The sequence below is a fragment of the Amaranthus tricolor genome, chromosome 2, assembly GCF_026212465.1.
Source record: "Amaranthus tricolor cultivar Red isolate AtriRed21 chromosome 2, ASM2621246v1, whole genome shotgun sequence".
In the NCBI taxonomy this organism is placed as follows: Eukaryota; Viridiplantae; Streptophyta; class Magnoliopsida; order Caryophyllales; family Amaranthaceae; genus Amaranthus; species Amaranthus tricolor.
Window position 1 is genome coordinate 4,090,601 of NC_080048.1, and position 16,306 is coordinate 4,106,906.

The 16,306-nt window shown below is 33.9% G+C and overlaps 3 protein-coding genes across 5 annotated transcripts; 2 read left to right on the forward strand and 1 right to left on the reverse strand.

Moving 5' to 3' along the window:
- The first annotated feature begins 43 nt into the window (after positions 1-43).
- LOC130805078 (hydroxyproline O-galactosyltransferase HPGT1) lies at positions 44-9,387 on the forward strand. Its single transcript, XM_057669694.1, has 12 exons — positions 44-377; positions 2,085-2,148; positions 2,263-2,312; positions 2,418-2,608; positions 2,925-2,988; positions 3,079-3,151; positions 5,576-5,699; positions 6,518-6,605; positions 6,699-6,749; positions 8,010-8,081; positions 8,368-8,480; positions 8,925-9,387. Exons 1-12 carry the CDS (start codon positions 250-252, stop codon positions 8,948-8,950), a joined length of 1,044 nt encoding a protein of 347 aa, XP_057525677.1. The 5' UTR covers positions 44-249; the 3' UTR covers positions 8,951-9,387.
- A 596-nt stretch (positions 9,388-9,983) lies between these two features.
- Positions 9,984-14,408, reverse strand: LOC130805079 (uncharacterized). The gene is made up of 5 exons (XM_057669695.1): positions 14,085-14,408; positions 13,230-13,282; positions 12,105-12,269; positions 11,066-11,167; positions 9,984-10,421 (listed from the first exon to the last, which is right to left on the reverse strand). The coding sequence occupies exons 1-5, from the start codon at positions 14,290-14,292 to the stop codon at positions 10,287-10,289; spliced, it is 663 nt and encodes a 220-aa protein (XP_057525678.1). The 5' UTR covers positions 14,293-14,408; the 3' UTR covers positions 9,984-10,286.
- A 672-nt stretch (positions 14,409-15,080) lies between these two features.
- LOC130805081 (uncharacterized) lies at positions 15,081-15,946 on the forward strand. 3 transcript variants are annotated; one of them, XM_057669697.1, is made up of 3 exons: positions 15,081-15,208; positions 15,453-15,530; positions 15,645-15,946. In XM_057669697.1, exons 2-3 carry the CDS (start codon positions 15,458-15,460, stop codon positions 15,746-15,748), a joined length of 177 nt encoding a protein of 58 aa, XP_057525680.1. In that variant the 5' UTR covers positions 15,081-15,208; positions 15,453-15,457; the 3' UTR covers positions 15,749-15,946. The 3 variants fall into 3 exon arrangements, with proteins under 3 accessions (XP_057525680.1, XP_057525679.1, XP_057525681.1); XM_057669696.1 differs by having other exon boundaries at positions 15,099-15,208; positions 15,443-15,530; XM_057669698.1 differs by having other exon boundaries at positions 15,114-15,208; positions 15,424-15,530.
- Positions 15,947-16,306: the final 360 nt, after the last annotated feature.

Sequence of the window (16,306 nt, forward strand, 5' to 3'; positions counted from 1 at the left end):
TTCAAAAAAAAGCTAAATTTTTTTTTTCAAATTTGCAGGGGTTATGTATGTCTTTTCATAGTAACTGAAAATGAAAAATGGTATCTTTTCTTTCCATTTTCATTTTCGCACAGTATCTTCAGCAGTGATGAACCTCGCGCTGAGACACTGATCATCTCATTGATCTTGACTACTTCTCTCTCTAGACCTGTAAATCGATCTTCAAATTCTCGCAAAAACCCTAAATTTTGAGTAAAATCAAGAACGAAAATGCAAAGGAAAGGATCGAATCAAAGGTTATCAGGCAGTGGCAGCAGCAATTTGCTGCTTCGATCTCGAATTTCTACTCTTATGCTCTCCATGTTCGCCACCATTGCTTCATTTTATGTCGCTGGAAGGTTAGTCAATTCATTAATTTGATAATTTTGTGAATTTTATTGATTTAATTGATTTGTGCTTTTATCAATTTGTGATTTTTGTGATCTAGTTATTTTGAGGATTTGTAGTTTTTGATTGGAAAACATGTTTTTGTGTTATTAAATGTTTGATTGTATTGAGAAGAATTGAAATCTAGGTTAAGCGAAATTGTGTTAAAAGTACTGTTTTATTTAATTTATGCAAATGTTGATTTTATAAGTAGTGAAATTAGGGAGTTGTTATGGAATGTAGAATAGATGGTGAATGGAAGTTGTAAAGTGTTTTTTGCAAGATGATCTAAGTGGTTTAGAAAATCTAATTTAGCCTAGTATCAATGATTAGAGCCTTCAATTGAATTGGGAAAATGCAAATCAGAAACTCTAATTCAAGAATAAACAAGTAGGCAAAAATTAATCAATAATTATCTATAAAGCAACACAAAGGAATTAGCGTGATTCACCCAATATGGGAATATGGGCTATGTGCAAAACCTACCCTAGATGTTTTATTGATGAAAGTAAGAGCTTTCTTGAAGCTTTCTAGATGGTTACAATGGTGGTTTGTGGTTTGGAGAAGCAATTAGAGATAAGTAGAGAGATTAGAAAGTATTAGGTTAACTAATAACTAATCTAATGTGTAATTAAGTTATTAATAACACATAACTTAATACACTTAAATAAACCATCAAGCATGAACATTGCATGAAAAACAACCTCCAAAAGGAAAAATTGAATCGACTTTAAGTGCTAACAGAACCCACCCTTTGAATTATCACTTAAAGTCGAGTTGTTAATCCAAATTCTCTTAATAATATACCCAATATTTCCTCAATGTATCAACATGCCTAAACAAGAGTCAAAGTGGACTCAAGGCACCCCAAATCTTCAACATAAAGTGTAAAAGTTGGATATGAATATTTGGTGATGCATGAAGTTGGATATAATGATTTTCATTGGACGATATGTAATCGAGTATTTTGCATATGAAACTGTATGCTCCAATAAGTGAATCCTAGCATTGTAGGAGTACATGATTGGTTCGTACTTCATAGTCCTCTGTGCATAGGCGCATTACAAGTTTTCCCGAGGGCGATTATGCAGTACACCTTATTTCTGCAATCTGTTATTCTAATGAATATGTTTTATTCTAATGAATATGTTTTAGGAAAGAAACACTTCTACTGATTGGTGGGAAACTGGAAGGAAAAAGAGAGCAACTTTTTTCAAAGGGGGGAGAAATAAGAAAAACTTATATAATAATAGAAAAAAAAAGAGAAAGATTATAAAGCTAGTTTTGAGAAAAGAATAATCTTGTAGATTAAAGAATTACTTTATAAGATAATAGTAGGAAGTCAGTTTTCTTTCTGGGAAAAAAGCTATGTGTTTGAGTCCTCAAATGTCAATGGATGAAACTACATACTTGTACAAAATTGTATAATGAGGTCGTTGTACTTGGAACAATTATAGCTTGGACATGGGATGTGGGCGGGAATGGGAGTGGGAGCGGGAGCATAAGTGGGAAGGGTGGTTGGGGATGGTTTTAGCTAGTATATTTTAAAGACACATTTGAGAACAGAAATCCCTCTAATCAGATTGAATATTTGGTGCTAACACATTTATTTTCTTGGTGTAATTTTTTATTGGCTTCTTATGCTTTGATTTAGTGCTGATCATAGCTGTTTTTGACAGGTTGTGGCAGGATGCGCAGAATAGAGTTTATATTATAAATGAGCTTGACAGAATTACAGGTCATGTAAGTTCATTAGATCTTTATACTTTTGTAGCTATCTTAATTTTCCTTTATATTCCATTTCCCCTCCTCTTCTGTGCAAGATGTTTATTTGAATGGATGGGCTGCTGTTGCCAGGGGCGAAGTGCCATTTCAGTTGATGATTCACTGAAAGTCATTGCGTGCAGGTGATTCAACCATTTTAACCTGTTGACTTTTAGCTTTTAGCCTTTATGTGATGGTGATTAAACTTTCATCTTTCATGTTTAAGTAAAAGAAGTTTTGGTTGTTAGGGAACAGCAGAAGAAACTTTCAGCCCTTCATATGGAGTTGGCTGCTGCAAAAGAAGAAGGCTTTGTTTCCAAATATTATGAAGTTGACAATGTTAAGCCTAAGAAAAAGCCACTCGTTGTAATAGGCATATTGACAAGCTTTGGGCGCAAAAATAAGAGAGATGCAATTCGCAAGGCTTGGATGGGAACAGGTAAAATTGAAGTCTGCTGTCTTGTTATTCTTTGTTTCTGAAATTAAAGCCATCAATAGTCCCCTGGAGACAAATGGTTTATTCACTAAAATAGACTTATGATTAGCTTCCACAACGTTTTTGATTAACCAGCAAACTTTGTTGAATTCTTGGTTCTCACATTGCTTGCTTCTTTTGACAAATAGATGATATTTTGGTCGTTTTCTTTTACTTATAGTCTTTATCTGCTTTACTTTTATGATTATCTTGAGATTTGTTTTTAAGTGAGCATTTCTTTTTAAAAATAATCGTTTTTCATGAATGTTTTCTGTTATAGGTGCCATGTTGAAGAAGATAGAGGATGAAAAGGGCATTGTTGCTCGGTTTGTTATTGGAAGAAGGTTTTCCTTACTCGTGTTTTGTTTCTTTTCTCTTTTTCTTGTTTGATTCCTCAATGGTTGATTGAGATTGTCTTTGTTTATTTGTTGCAGTGAAAATCGTGGAGATAGTCTAGACTTGGAAATTGATGTTGAAAACAAAAAGAATGATGATTTCCTTGTCCTTGTATGATTCTGACCTAGAAACTTCAATAAATTACTTATTCATTCGCTTCTTTTTTGATTTATTATTGTACTAGATAATGCCCGTGTGATGCACGATTTTAATAATTTTTTTGACATTTTTATAAAAAGGAAATTTTGATTTAAAAGGTACGAACTTAGATCATTTGCTTTTAAAGGTTCAAACTTTCATTTATTTTTTAAAGGCTCGAACTTTTGGGTGCCTCCGCTTTTAAAGGTTTAGTTTACCTTTAACCGATTCTTCCCATCACAATTCACAATCTGTTGAGATTTTGAGTTTAATTTAATCATCAAGGAATCTTCCCATCATCAGTTCTTCCCATAACCAAGCACGCCCCTTCTCAGTTCTTCATCTCCTTCCTCAAAATCAACTCTTTTAAGTAAGATTGTATACATTTCTCTCCTCTTAACCACCTTCATTTCTCTCATTTCCGCTTTAATTACTCTTCTTTTCCTCCTCCAACAAACCCCAATCCACCTTTAAACCTCAACTTAAGCTTTCTCATCCTGTAGTCATATTGATTTTCTTAGATGATTTTCATTAATTTTGCTCCTAAATTCTATTTTCAAAGAGTAAAATCATACCTGTCTAAGAGGAAAGAGTTTTTGAACAAGTGAATGAGAAAGGTGAGGACAACAACTATTAAGTATTAACCCATTTTAGAGCAGACGTCGTCGTTTCAATTGAATCAATGTTACCTCGATGAGCGAATTTCCAGAACTTCTATCGATTGAAGAGTTGATTAGAATAGTTAGGCAACAAAAGTTTCTTTTGGGTTTCTTAGTAGGTTTTATTTATGTTTTGCTAATCTCATTTTAATCTTGTTTGACATTAATTAGTATTTTAAAATTGTAATCCTTCACCATTGTTTTTCTGGGTTAATTCACTTTAGACATTGATGCTGAGGTTAATTCTAATAAACATGAAAGGCCTTAGATGTTAATTCAAAAACCTAACTTTTGGAAATTAGGGATTTTAAAAAAAAGTGATTTTTAGAAGGATGTTGACTTCTATGTGATGAATTTGATTAGATTTTTGTAGGGAAGAATTGTTTAAAATTGGAGTAGAATTGGGGATTTAAAAAAAAATCAGGTTGAGGATTATGGAAGAAGCCACGAGTAGAATTGGAATAGAATTGATTAAATTGGAGTAGAATTTGGGATTTTGGTAGTGAGTTTAGTGCTTGTTCTTGGGACTCCATGGGTAGACCAAGGAAGAAACCCTTGATGAGGAGGTTTAAGGAAGAAGCCATTGATGCAAAGGTTTAAGGAAGAAGCTGATGAAAAATCAGGTTGAGGAGATGGTAACCTGATATTCTAGGTTACTAAAACCGACAGAACCTTTAAAAGCGGAGGCACCCTAAAGTTCGAGCCTTTAAAAAATAAATGAAAGTTCGAACCTTTAAAAGCAAATGAGCTAAAGTTCGTATTTTTTAAATCAAATTTTCCTTATAAAAATTAAGAAATTAAAATATTTTGAAGAAATTGTTTATCTATCATGTACTTTCAAAAAAAAAAACAAAACAAAATTGGAGTTTTCAAAAACGTATCAAATGTTTCTATATTTTTATAAATTGAATGTTATTTCTTGTACTATAAAAAGTCAATTGTGACATCATCATATTAAATTGGAGGCAAAAACTTTCATGATAAAGTGACACCTATGCATTTTTTGAGGTTTTTGACGTAAGCGACTAAGCATTAATTTATTAATAGTTATATTATAGATTAATAGATGGCTTCTAGTTGTACTCTCCTAACCCGCATTTTTTAGGCCATAGTATAGTGTATTGGCATGGGCCATGGGGAATAGATGTTGGAACCGATAGATGAAATTGATGGTAGCAATAATAAGGATGTTGGCAATTCATGATGAGCAGGATATTTCTTGGTAGGTAACAATTTTGATACACCTCTATTGTTGTTTGAGCTGCATTAAAAGTAACAGTAGTAGTGAAGATGGAGGACCATTTTCTGGAGTGAACATTGTTACTTACTTTCTTTTATGTCTTGCCAAGGTAGTCATTGGAATGAGGGGGTGACACATCTGCGGGGGCTAGATTTAGAGTTGGTAGTGGTGAATATTAGGAGTTTTGATCTGGGTGGAAGCCTGGAAGAACCTGGTACCTTATCTGGAAACAAATTAATACTTCAAGATGGGGATAGGAGAACCTACTGCTCTCATTTGAGGGTGTGATCTATCATTCTTTTTAACCATTTTACAACATAATGTACTTTTCTAATTGTTAACCATAAATCCATAATAGATATTACTTATAATTTGTTTCCCTTATTCCAACTTCCAAGCACAGGCGGAGTAGCTTAACATTTTTTTTATATTTTAAATACCTTTTGTAGATTTTCTTGCCAAGTAACAATTGCAATGTTTTGCACATTGTGTTTTCAGAATGACCATGTGGAGACTTCTAAACAACTACCAAAAAAGACAATGTTTTTCTTTGCTCATGTTGCCAATAACTTTGAAGCAGAGTTCTATGCTAAGGTCAATGATGATGTGTATGTAAATATTGGTAAGTTCAACTTCAATCCACTCCCACCCATGCGTTAGAAACTTGGAATGTATCCGTGTAGTTGCATTTTATTGTACGAAATTTCAGTCTCACTGAGTCTTGCAATAATCTCATGCTTATGTTCGTAGCTTGGACCATTTATTTGTCCTACATTGATCATGCATAGAGTATTAGAGCTGTTCAATTTGGGCCCGACTAACCTAAACCCACCCAACTCAACTTTGAAATGACATTTACGTCAAATCAAACCGAATTGGCATATGCTAATTTAGCACACACAAAACCGAAACTACCTATACCTGAAACATCATAATGGAAACCCAACTAAATATCCAAATTAACACCTTTGATCATGCATCCCTGCAATTCATGAATAACTTATTCTTGAACTTTATGCCGTTACGAATCACTTAATTTTCTCGAGAAGTATGTAAAGGGAGTCCTTAAGATAATTTTGCTACCTTTTATCATGAGATCTTTTGAGGCAGTCCCAACTTAGCCTAGATCTTGTAATATTAAAATGCATTTTCTATTTTCCTCCTTATATTGTGCTTTCTGAGGTTTCAGTTGGTAAACGTAAAGGATGAGCTTTCTTTCTCAATAGTTTTGTTGAACAGAGTGAAAGGAGGGACTTGAACTCTCAACCTTAGCTTAGTTTCACGAATAATGTGTTCTAACCATGGAAAATATGACCATTTTTGTTTGTTTTGATGTTTATCCTGTCAAAGATGTTAAATTTTCTAGTTCCTGTATATTGAAACTTTCTCTAGATTTTGCGACAAGTTTAACTGACTGAATGAGAGTTGTTTTTTTTTCAGATGCCCTGGGAAATACTCTTGCAGCTCATGTGGATAAGCCTCGTGTTTATATGGGATGTATGAAGTCTGGTGAAGTGTTCTCTGAACCGTGAGTAAAACTGCAATAGCATGATAAAAGATAAACTATACTATATATTTATATAACTATATCTAAGAATTAATTTCTTGCTTTTCGTTTCAGGAACCAGAAATGGTATGAGCCAGAGTGGTGGAAATTTGGTGATGGGAAATCGTAAGTACATAAAATAACTCCAATTCTTTGCATGATGAATCTGATTTGCATTTTGAATTGATGAGGGAATTCAATTTCAAGAAATTTGGCGATTGCTTTGTCTTATAGTACTTTTTGTGATGTGCAACAAGTAGTACTTGGTGTAGTTGGTGAGGTCTTGAAGTTGTAACTTGCACCATATTTGGAATTTTAATAACATTTTTGAAAGGAAAGGATCTGAAGGGGATGGAAGGGAGGGGAGGGGAGGGGAGGGGAGGGGAGGGGAGGAGAAGGGAGGGACTAGGGAGATTAGTGTGTTTTCCTTCCAAACTTTCCTATGTCGAGAAGTTTTTTTTTTTTGAAAATGTGAAGGGATCCTTCTGCCAATTCCTTTCCACTATTGGTATCCATATGGGGGAAACACAGTCCCTCCTCCCTCCATTTCCATGCACTTCCTTATCCAAACATAGTGTTAAGCCTAGAGGTCACAAGTTTGAGCCTCACCAACTGCGTTCCTCTCCCCCTTCTCATGCAACATCATTTATAAGGAAGCCAGCAGGAGCCCCTACATTACTTCAATAAAAAAAATTTTAAAGATACTTATTGTGACCTGTTTGTGATATTACTTGGTCGTGTTCCCTCTGTGGACCATTGTATCTTGTTTAGCAGAATATGTGTTTTGGGCGCCTTTAGCTATCAAATCCAAATATATACTTAGTTATAAAATTTTAGGAGACAACACTAAACTATGTTACCTAATTCGATGTCGATATTGTTATGTTGAACCTGTGTTCCTATTAATTTGTTCATTATCATAAAGGAATTCCCATCCATGGAATAAAAATGAGGCAGCTAAGCTGAATAATGGCCTGTTCATATGAGCTTACCGTTCTGTGAAACCCTGTTACATAACATGTGATTTAAATTAATGGAGTAATAGCCACTATAAGCTGCCATTCCAATTTATTAGCCATCTAATCTTTTTTAATATGTAGTAGGTTCTAAATGGTCTATTACATGATATATGTTCTAGAAACTTGGATTACTATGATAAAATGGATTATTTTCAAGTTAACAATTCTTATTGTGATGTCCATGAAATGAGTCGGAACACTGATAGTTGCCGACATTTCGACCATTACTGCAATTGCGACAATATCCGTGATTTTTTTCTATGACCCAACCCAACTTGATCTTCATGCCTTACCTTCATGAATAATGCTCTATCCAGTTTGTCTTTTGAATTTGCCTTCTGATTCCTACCATCGTGTGTTTAAACAGGTACTTCCGTCATGCTTCTGGTGAAATATTTGTCATATCACAAGCGCTGGGAAAATTTGTTTCTATAAATAGGTGAGTCTACTGTGAAGATAGATGTTCTTCATTTATTGATGCCTGGCAGGGTGATTTTTGATCACCATCAAAATGGAATCAAATCTAAAGCTTCTGGATTTAAATTCTGTTATCTACTCGTAAAAGATTTGTTTTGGAGCCGATCCATTATGTTGGTATTAAGGCTTTGGCAATGTTGTTATATCTTCTCTTTTATAACCTTTTTTACTCACTATGTCCATTTCTTTTGTTATTATATTTGTGCACTTTACATCATTAATCTGTTTTTATTTTATTGCCTTGGCAGGTCTAATCTTCGTACTTATGCACATGATGATGTCAGTGTTGGCTCCTGGTTTATAGGGCTTGATGTCAAACACATCGACGAGAGAAAGTTTTGTTGTTCGTCATGGGCTACAGGTCTGCTCTTTAACAATTTTTCACATTCAGCATTCACATGCTGTACGCACATTTTTTACAAGTAATATTATGCTTTAATTAGTTTGATATTAACTACTGAACTCTTGGTACAACACAGCCTTAACTTTATCCATCACTGTAATTTACAAATTACATAGTTTTGTACAAGTCCTTGCAACCTCCTCAGATATCTATTCATGTTATCGTTTCGTTAAACCCTATCACTTGTGAAAGCTAGATCCACTGTGAATACTGAATAGGACTTTGTTCATTCTTTTGGGTAAAATTTGTTCATTGTTTTACCTTAAGAAACTGGATCATTCAATACTCGATGTTACCACAGTAGTTTTCATTATATTTTTCACTATAAATTTGTCTATTTAGTGCATGTCTTGTAAAATCATTTCGTTATTGGTAAATACTGATCATGTTTCTGTGCATCAGGAGCTATTTGTGCAGGAGTCCCATGAGAACTTCAGTATTGTTCACTGGTTGCAACTTTTGAAGATGGATGCTGATTTCTTTGACGAGATTCTCATATTTGTTTGAGATCCATGCCTAGAGTCCATTATATGATTACTATTTACGACACATCAAAGCTCTAACGTTACCTTTTTTTATAATACTTCACATAATCGGGATAGGTAGCAATAGATGAATAGAACAAGTGATTATTGAACCACAGCTAGCCTTTACATACGTCTAGTTTATGTTGTAAAACTGAGGTTGTTAGCATTAAACATATGTTTCTCTTTCTTCTCCGGCAGGTTCGTTCTGAATAAGAAAAATCAGTTTCCCTTGGCTTTGTATGATATGCAACCTACTACAAACTGATTTGTGCACCAAGTTCATTGTTGTAAATTATCATATGATAATATGTTCATTGATTGCATATTTTTATTTGCTATATGATTTATGCATGTCTTAAGGTAAAGAAAAAAGATTTGGGCACTGCTGCAAACCCGAAGCTAAATATGAGTTAAAAGTGTTCAACTTCGGTATCATATAAAAATCTTTCTCGAGTCGAGAGACTCTTTAACCGCATTCTCCTTTATGTGTATGAATTACTGTCTTCCTTCTCTCCCCTGACCTTAATGTAGTTTCCTATAAACGGAATACACTGAATATAATGATGATATTTGTGGAAATTAAAGGACCAAGAATTAAAGAGCCCAGGAAAATTGATTTAGAATTTTGGAGAAAATATTTGCAAAGTACTCTAATTAAGTTACTTTTTTCTGTCAACATTTTACATTTTAATTCCATTGTTAAACCAAAAGCGAAAAATAATAGGAAATTGTTTTTCCTCAAACCGAACAACCTTAAATATAAGATTCATTTCGATACCAAAAAAGATTTTTAAGAGAATCGAATCTTATCTCATTGTAGCAAATATTACTTTTTCAGATAATATCTTGACTTTGATTCTCACCTAACCCTTCCATTTCTTAGCTTACCATGTAATCAAAAAGAAAAAGGCTTTTAGATAAAAATTCAAAAGCATGAACACAAATTTTCTCCTCTTACAAAGTTCCTCTACATTCATGCGGTTTAAAGTGTACACATACAGACTACAGTAATGATCTTGATTCTTGAATGATCCTTTTCTGTACAATCTGAAGGTATTCAAGCCAGATCAATCAAGTAAAACCAAAGGAGTGGTATCTATCACCAACTCAACAACAGAGACGATGTCTTAGCCAACGATATTAGATCGGCAACCTGAATTAAATACATCAATGTAAGAGGTCGTCGTTAACAAAGACTAATTCATTCTTGGAAATTAATAGAAAGCCAAGAAATCTTTTATGATGAACTATTCAAGAAATGCGCCAGAGCTTTGTCTGTATCATTATCATGCATGAGAAGCGCTTCAGCAACATTGTTCGAAGAGAAGCCCATTTCTCGGAGGAGGTTGTAGCCCTTCACAAAATCTCGAATCTGCAAATGCCCAGTTAAAAAAAAGATGATAAAGATCTCCGAATGGGCATATGCGCTGATTAACTGTTTAAAATCCTACAAAGATAAGCCCAAGAAAAACAAAGAAAATGAAAGGACCAGGGTGTTAAAACTTAAAACGATAACTGAGGTAAATTTTTCTTGTGTTCTAAAATTTGTGACAGCTGAGAAATGAGATACTCAACGCAGCCCTAGGAACAAGATAGATTCTCGAGGATTCAGCATAGAATATAAGACTTCATCCTCTAATATAACTCCCCTCGTCTAGCCAGACATCTAGCAAGTATGTACAAGAATCAGCCAATCAAATCAAATTAATCTGTGAATAAAACAGCAGATACTACGTCCCAAATTTGCAGGAACCTAGATCAAAAGTGTAAGAAGCAAGCGGGCAAACAGCCAAATATAGTCAAAGTTTCAAACATTCACTGCAATGCAGATCAATCTAAACTACGACAAAGCTGCCTAGAATAAATATGGGTGAACTAAGTATGTTTTGTATCATTTATTTGACCCTATATTGTTATGATTAAGACTTTGGCAGTGTTGTTGTAAACTAAACATTAAAAAGGCGTTGTAATAAAGCTGCAACCTTAGAGGAAATTGTAAAAGCTGGCATAACATACCTTAGAGGGATTATCCCCAAAGGCTGCAACTGCAAGAGGAACTGCTTCTCGATTCAGGCCTGATGCTACATATTTGCTAACAACAGGATCCACAACAGGGATCTACAATAGTTGATTGCATTCATTTAGGGTCCAGAACAGATGAACGCAAGTGGGAAAGACATACTATAAAATAAACATAACAAGATAGGAACTTCATGCACAATATGAAGTACAAGCATTCACGAAAACTGTGACTCAATTTTTTAGTTTGAAAGAAACTACAAAGAATGGCTTCGGTAAAATCTTTAGAACCTAAAACCCAAGTCAATTGATGAAATTTTAAATGGTAGCAAATCTCATGCCCACATAAAGCAGACACTCTGCATCATGTAAACTTTAATAAAGATTATTTAACTAAATGCATTTCGCAAAAGCTTCAAAGAACTGTTTAGCTTCTTTTCCCTTTAATCCCCAAAGAATAGGCATCCTTCCTAGAATGCAGGAAGTACCTTTCCATGTCTCATCCAGTAAGGAAAATCCCAATTTTGTGCTTTCTTATATCATACATATCTCCTCACAAAAGAATACGTTAAAAGCCCAGCATGTTGTAGCTTCCTATTACCAAGTAGCACATTTCAAATTATCTAACCCTATGCAGTGTTTCTGCCAGGTAAACGTGTAAATCTAATCATATAGATGATCATAAAAATATATCACCTAGAGATGAAGAAAGAACTTTAGGTGAGGGCACCAAGAATTTTCATATTAACATCATTAGAAGACATTTAGGTGAGGACAGTCGAAAATTGGCAGGTGTTAGGGTATTAGTTATGTTGAAACCAACAAGTATATGACACAAACATAGCGTTAAACGAAATTTTTATGCCAAATAGTGATCTTTAATTTTATATTAAAGCAAAAAGAGGTCGTAGATTTGAAGGGCAATTCTAAGAGGCACAAATAGTGACTAGAGCAATAAAGCAAACATGAAAATGGAACAGCATAACACACGTCAGCCATTCCATTAATTACATCAAAAAGGAGTACAGAAATTTACAGCTGATGGTATTGATTGCGTTGTTCTTGAAGGAAGATTTTCAGATGCAAAGCGGCTCCAGTTCTGGTTTTCCTTCTCCGCCTCAGCAAGTATCTTCTTCTCTAAATCAAAATCAAACTGAAATGTACTTCGTGGAATGTCTCCCATGTGTGGTAACATATGAGGCTGTACAAAAGTTTTTATAGGGAGAAACAGTCATTCACGGAAATAACAAAGACAAAAGGAAAAGGAATCAAGGACAAATCAACAGAGTAAATAGTAATTAGTCTTTAGCTCTTTATGCTTAGACAATACTGCTTATAGCATATTCAAAATAGGCTTTGGAACTTAACAAATAACCATGTAATTGCCGTGCAAGTGATTCTAACAATCACTAAAACAGAACGATGACCATCGGAGCAGTTTAAGCTACTTTACTTGAACTACGAAAGGAACATGAGTACATAGACATATCAACATTCTTAAAGAAAGATATAATTTCAGTTTTTTATTATAATATTGAAGGCACAAGAGAAGAAAAATGGAAATATTGTGTATAAATAAGATAGTAGGAAAACATATGGTTAGAAAATGAAGCCAGTGCAGTAGGGAATGACGGGTTAAAGTTACTAACTAAACCTTGTTACTCTGTAAAGCCATATTTTTTCATGTACCCTAGCTAAAATGTTAGATTGCCTCTTTCTTCTCCTTGATCAGACTTAAACAGAGTAGAACACATGAAGTGCTAACCATGTATGGTTTCAGAGACTCGAGTATCTGACACGGTTATTTGAGGTAAAATAGAGCATCTTAGTAAAACCTCCCTTCAATCCTCTTCCTACCCTGTCCAACATTCATGTTTTCTCTCACTATCTACTACAGACCAATGGCAACTTTGTAGAAACCAGCAATGCCTCACATAGCTTAAACGACATTCGGAGTTTTTGACCAGTGCTATAAGTTCTTGAAAATACACCTAGAAACATTTATAAGCTTCAACATCACCAAGTGGCAATCACATGGAAGCCTTAAGGCTATACAAGACGTGAGCTAATGGGAAATAATTAGGATAAATGTAAACTCGAATTGAAAGTGTCATAACAAACAAGCCCAACAACAATGGTGTAGTTAAATGCGAGAACTTACAGGAGGAGTGATCCTATATTCTGGCTTTATTTGAACCCTAATGCCAGTTCCAGCTGCAAAAATTAAAAACCTCCAAGAAATGAGAAAACAATGATATCATCAATGCCTGAATACAAAAAATTGGACTGCATAAACCAGTATATCAATTTCATCAATCGTCCACAAGAATTCTTCTTTAAAACAATGATATCATGAGCGGAAATTTTGGTGAAGCAAATTTTTCAAAAAATCAACAGCTGCTCAAGAAGCCAATAAAATCTATATGCTACAGTTGAATAATCTACCTATAATACACAAGCACAAAAATGACACTATCAATGTATCCATAAGCATGATCACGAAATTTTACAATCAAGTATGATAATCAAACCCACAAACAATTGCCATCAAGGAGAATCTAAGCCCGAGTCATTTGATTAAAAATGTTATTAATATTGAATTATGTAACATATATAATTGGTACAACACACATCTAGAAACCTTACAAAATTTTACAATAGCCACATATGATAATCAAAGCCCACAAACAATTATAATCAAGGAGAATATAGGCCCGGGTCATTTGATTGAAAACCTTGTTAATATTGAATTATGTAATATACACCCGACTTGGTTTGGTTCAACGCACAGACTTTATACTAGTATCCTAAATTTACCAGTGATTATCATTCTCCAAAATCTGAAGCATAATTCCACCCATCAAATCAAGAACAAGGTAATAAACAAGATCAAAATCAAAAGATCAAAGATTTAGAGTGAAAAATCAGAAATCCAGAAAATCCCATATGATATTGGGTTAGTTTTCGAACAAAACAAACAAAACCCAAATTAGAAAATTCAAAAAGAGAGACTTACAAGAAGGGGCCGAAGAAGGGGGAAAAGGAGGAGCACGGGCAGGAGGATGGATAGGCTGACCGGTTTGAGACTGACCAATTTTAGGATAGAAAGAAGATGAAGAAACATGGGGTTGCTGAGAAGAAGAAAGCTTTTGGTACATGGGGATGTGAGGATCAAAGGAGGATGCACCAGATCTATGCCTGTTTGAATTGTAATCATACTCCATTGTTTTCCTTTCCTCAGGTTACCTATTTCAATCTCAATTGCAATTTGCAATACTATTTGTCTAGTTTTGCGAGCCAGAGAAAACAAAGATGGTGAATTAGAAAAGTAAATTTACTCCAAAATAATGACGCAATAAACAACAAATTTGCAAAAATACTGACAACTTGCGCGTTTTAATTAGAAAAAAAATAAAATTAGGGTTTTTTTATCGTGGTAAAAATAGGGGTTTAATGCTTCACAAAAGAGTATATAAAACTACACATATTACATATTTTTTAGTATAGGCCATAGTCCATAAGGAAGACGGGGAAGAAGGGGCTAGAAAAAAAGAAGAAGAATGAGAATTAAAATTGGAACTTTAATTGATAAAAGTTGTATATACGCTCATTTGAAACAGACTTAATTTTTACAAATTCTCTCTATAAATAAAGAAATAACTTAATTGTTGTTCACATAATACAAATTCATTTATTGTATTCGATGATGATTCATGATAAATTAGCCAAAGCTAGATAATTAGTCGAGCTAATATTATTATTAAGTTGCTAGTGGATGGGTTTTTTTACTTATAAAATTGTTGAGAGCCTTATAAATTTCAATGTATATAACTAAATAGCTAGGAATTTAAGCAATTTTATTTGATCTGTTATCCACAAAACTTATATAAATAGTTATTGTGCGAATAATGGAGTCATGACTAGGAAACAACAAAAATCATTTGTTAAAAATAATTTCAAAATTTTCGACTTTTAGAAATTATGATCACAAATTTATTTATTTATTTTTGAAGTTATTGTCACAATAAATCAAATATCAAATTAATTTCTTAATAGTTTATGAGCCCTAAACCTCTCCGTGAAGAAAAGAGGACATTTCCCAAATCACATTTGAAGTTCACTCTCCTAAACACGAAAAAGGTATTCTTAATTTCCATTTCTGTCTATCTCTGCTTAATAATTTAACTCAATTGAATAATCTGAAAATCAAAACCCTAGCTCCGAAATCTACAAACTTTTTAGTAGCAGTACGGTGATCTTTGGTGCCTTTGTGATTAGCTTTCCACTGAGATATTTGATGCATTTTTGGGTTAGAAATACTGTGAATTTATTGAAGTAGTCAAAATTATTTGCAGTTGAATCTTAGTTTCATAGTTATCTGCAGAAAGGATGACGAGAGGAACAATTCCTGATAAATGGTCGTCAAGGGTTCTTTGGGTTTGTGCCATCGGAAGTGCTATTGGTAATATATTTCCACTAAAATCTTCATATTTTTTAAGTTTCAATCAATTTTTCACTTTACGAGTATTGAATATTGATCTTTTCCGGATTTTCCCCTTTATTTGAAATCATGCAGGTTTTTATATGGTTGCTGTAGAGAGGCAAATGCAGAATAGACAGAAAATGATGGCTGAAATGGCTGCCCTTGAATCGAGTGGCGGTTCAGGTGACGATGTTTGATTTCATAATTTGTTCTGTGAAACTCGGAAGAAAGTTTGTATCATTTTTCCATTTCATTTTGGATAATATGAATGGAATTTGAGATTAGTTAATCTTAAATTTGTTCAGTTTTTGAGTTCACCTGAAGTTGATCTTAACTATCATTGTATTAGCTACATTTTATTGGATAATATGATTGCATTTATATTTCTTTGGTTACGTTATTAGCATTGATTTTTTTCTTGCATTGTCGTGTCCTTTTTTGGTCTTGTGTTGTCGAGCTAAGAGACTATTTGGCCGCATCCTTTTTATGAGTATGGTTTGTTGTCATTCCTCACCTAGACCCTGATTGGAAACACTGAGTGTGATCATGATGATATGATGATTTCATGTTGAGAAATCAATGTTATATCATGAGTAACACAATTGATATGTATTGTTCTACATTATAGAAGGGTTTTAGATTCATAGTCACAATCTAAAGTTGTTTGCGCCGAAAAACTTGGCACTAAATCACTAATTTGAATTGTATTCAAGTCACTAGCATCTTGTGCTGATGACCCGAAACGATCAAGCCAC

What these genes read in the sequence shown, in the direction of transcription:
- LOC130805081 (XM_057669696.1), top strand. Translation starts at nt 15,128, where the DNA reads ATGAGCCCTAAACCTCTCCGTGAAGAAAAGAGGACATTTCCCAAATCA. An exon ending in CTCTCCTAAACACGAAAAAG is followed by an intron (nt 15,209 to 15,442) that starts GTATTCTTAATT and finishes TTAGTTTCATAG; the next exon opens with TTATCTGCAGAAAGGATGAC. An exon ending in TGCCATCGGAAGTGCTATTG is followed by an intron (nt 15,531 to 15,644) that starts GTAATATATTTC and finishes GAAATCATGCAG; the next exon opens with GTTTTTATATGGTTGCTGTA.
- LOC130805078 (XM_057669694.1), top strand. Translation starts at nt 250, where the DNA reads ATGCAAAGGAAAGGATCGAATCAAAGGTTATCAGGCAGTGGCAGCAGC. An exon ending in GGTGAAGTGTTCTCTGAACC is followed by an intron (nt 6,606 to 6,698) that starts GTGAGTAAAACT and finishes TTTTCGTTTCAG; the next exon opens with GAACCAGAAATGGTATGAGC. An exon ending in AAATTTGTTTCTATAAATAG is followed by an intron (nt 8,082 to 8,367) that starts GTGAGTCTACTG and finishes TTGCCTTGGCAG; the next exon opens with GTCTAATCTTCGTACTTATG.
- LOC130805079 (XM_057669695.1), bottom strand. Translation starts at nt 14,292, where the DNA reads ATGGAGTATGATTACAATTCAAACAGGCATAGATCTGGTGCATCCTCC. An exon ending in CGCAATCAATACCATCAGCT is followed by an intron (nt 11,168 to 12,104) that starts GTAAATTTCTGT and finishes CAACTATTGTAG; the next exon opens with ATCCCTGTTGTGGATCCTGT. An exon ending in TTGGGGATAATCCCTCTAAG is followed by an intron (nt 10,422 to 11,065) that starts GTATGTTATGCC and finishes GGGCATTTGCAG; the next exon opens with ATTCGAGATTTTGTGAAGGG.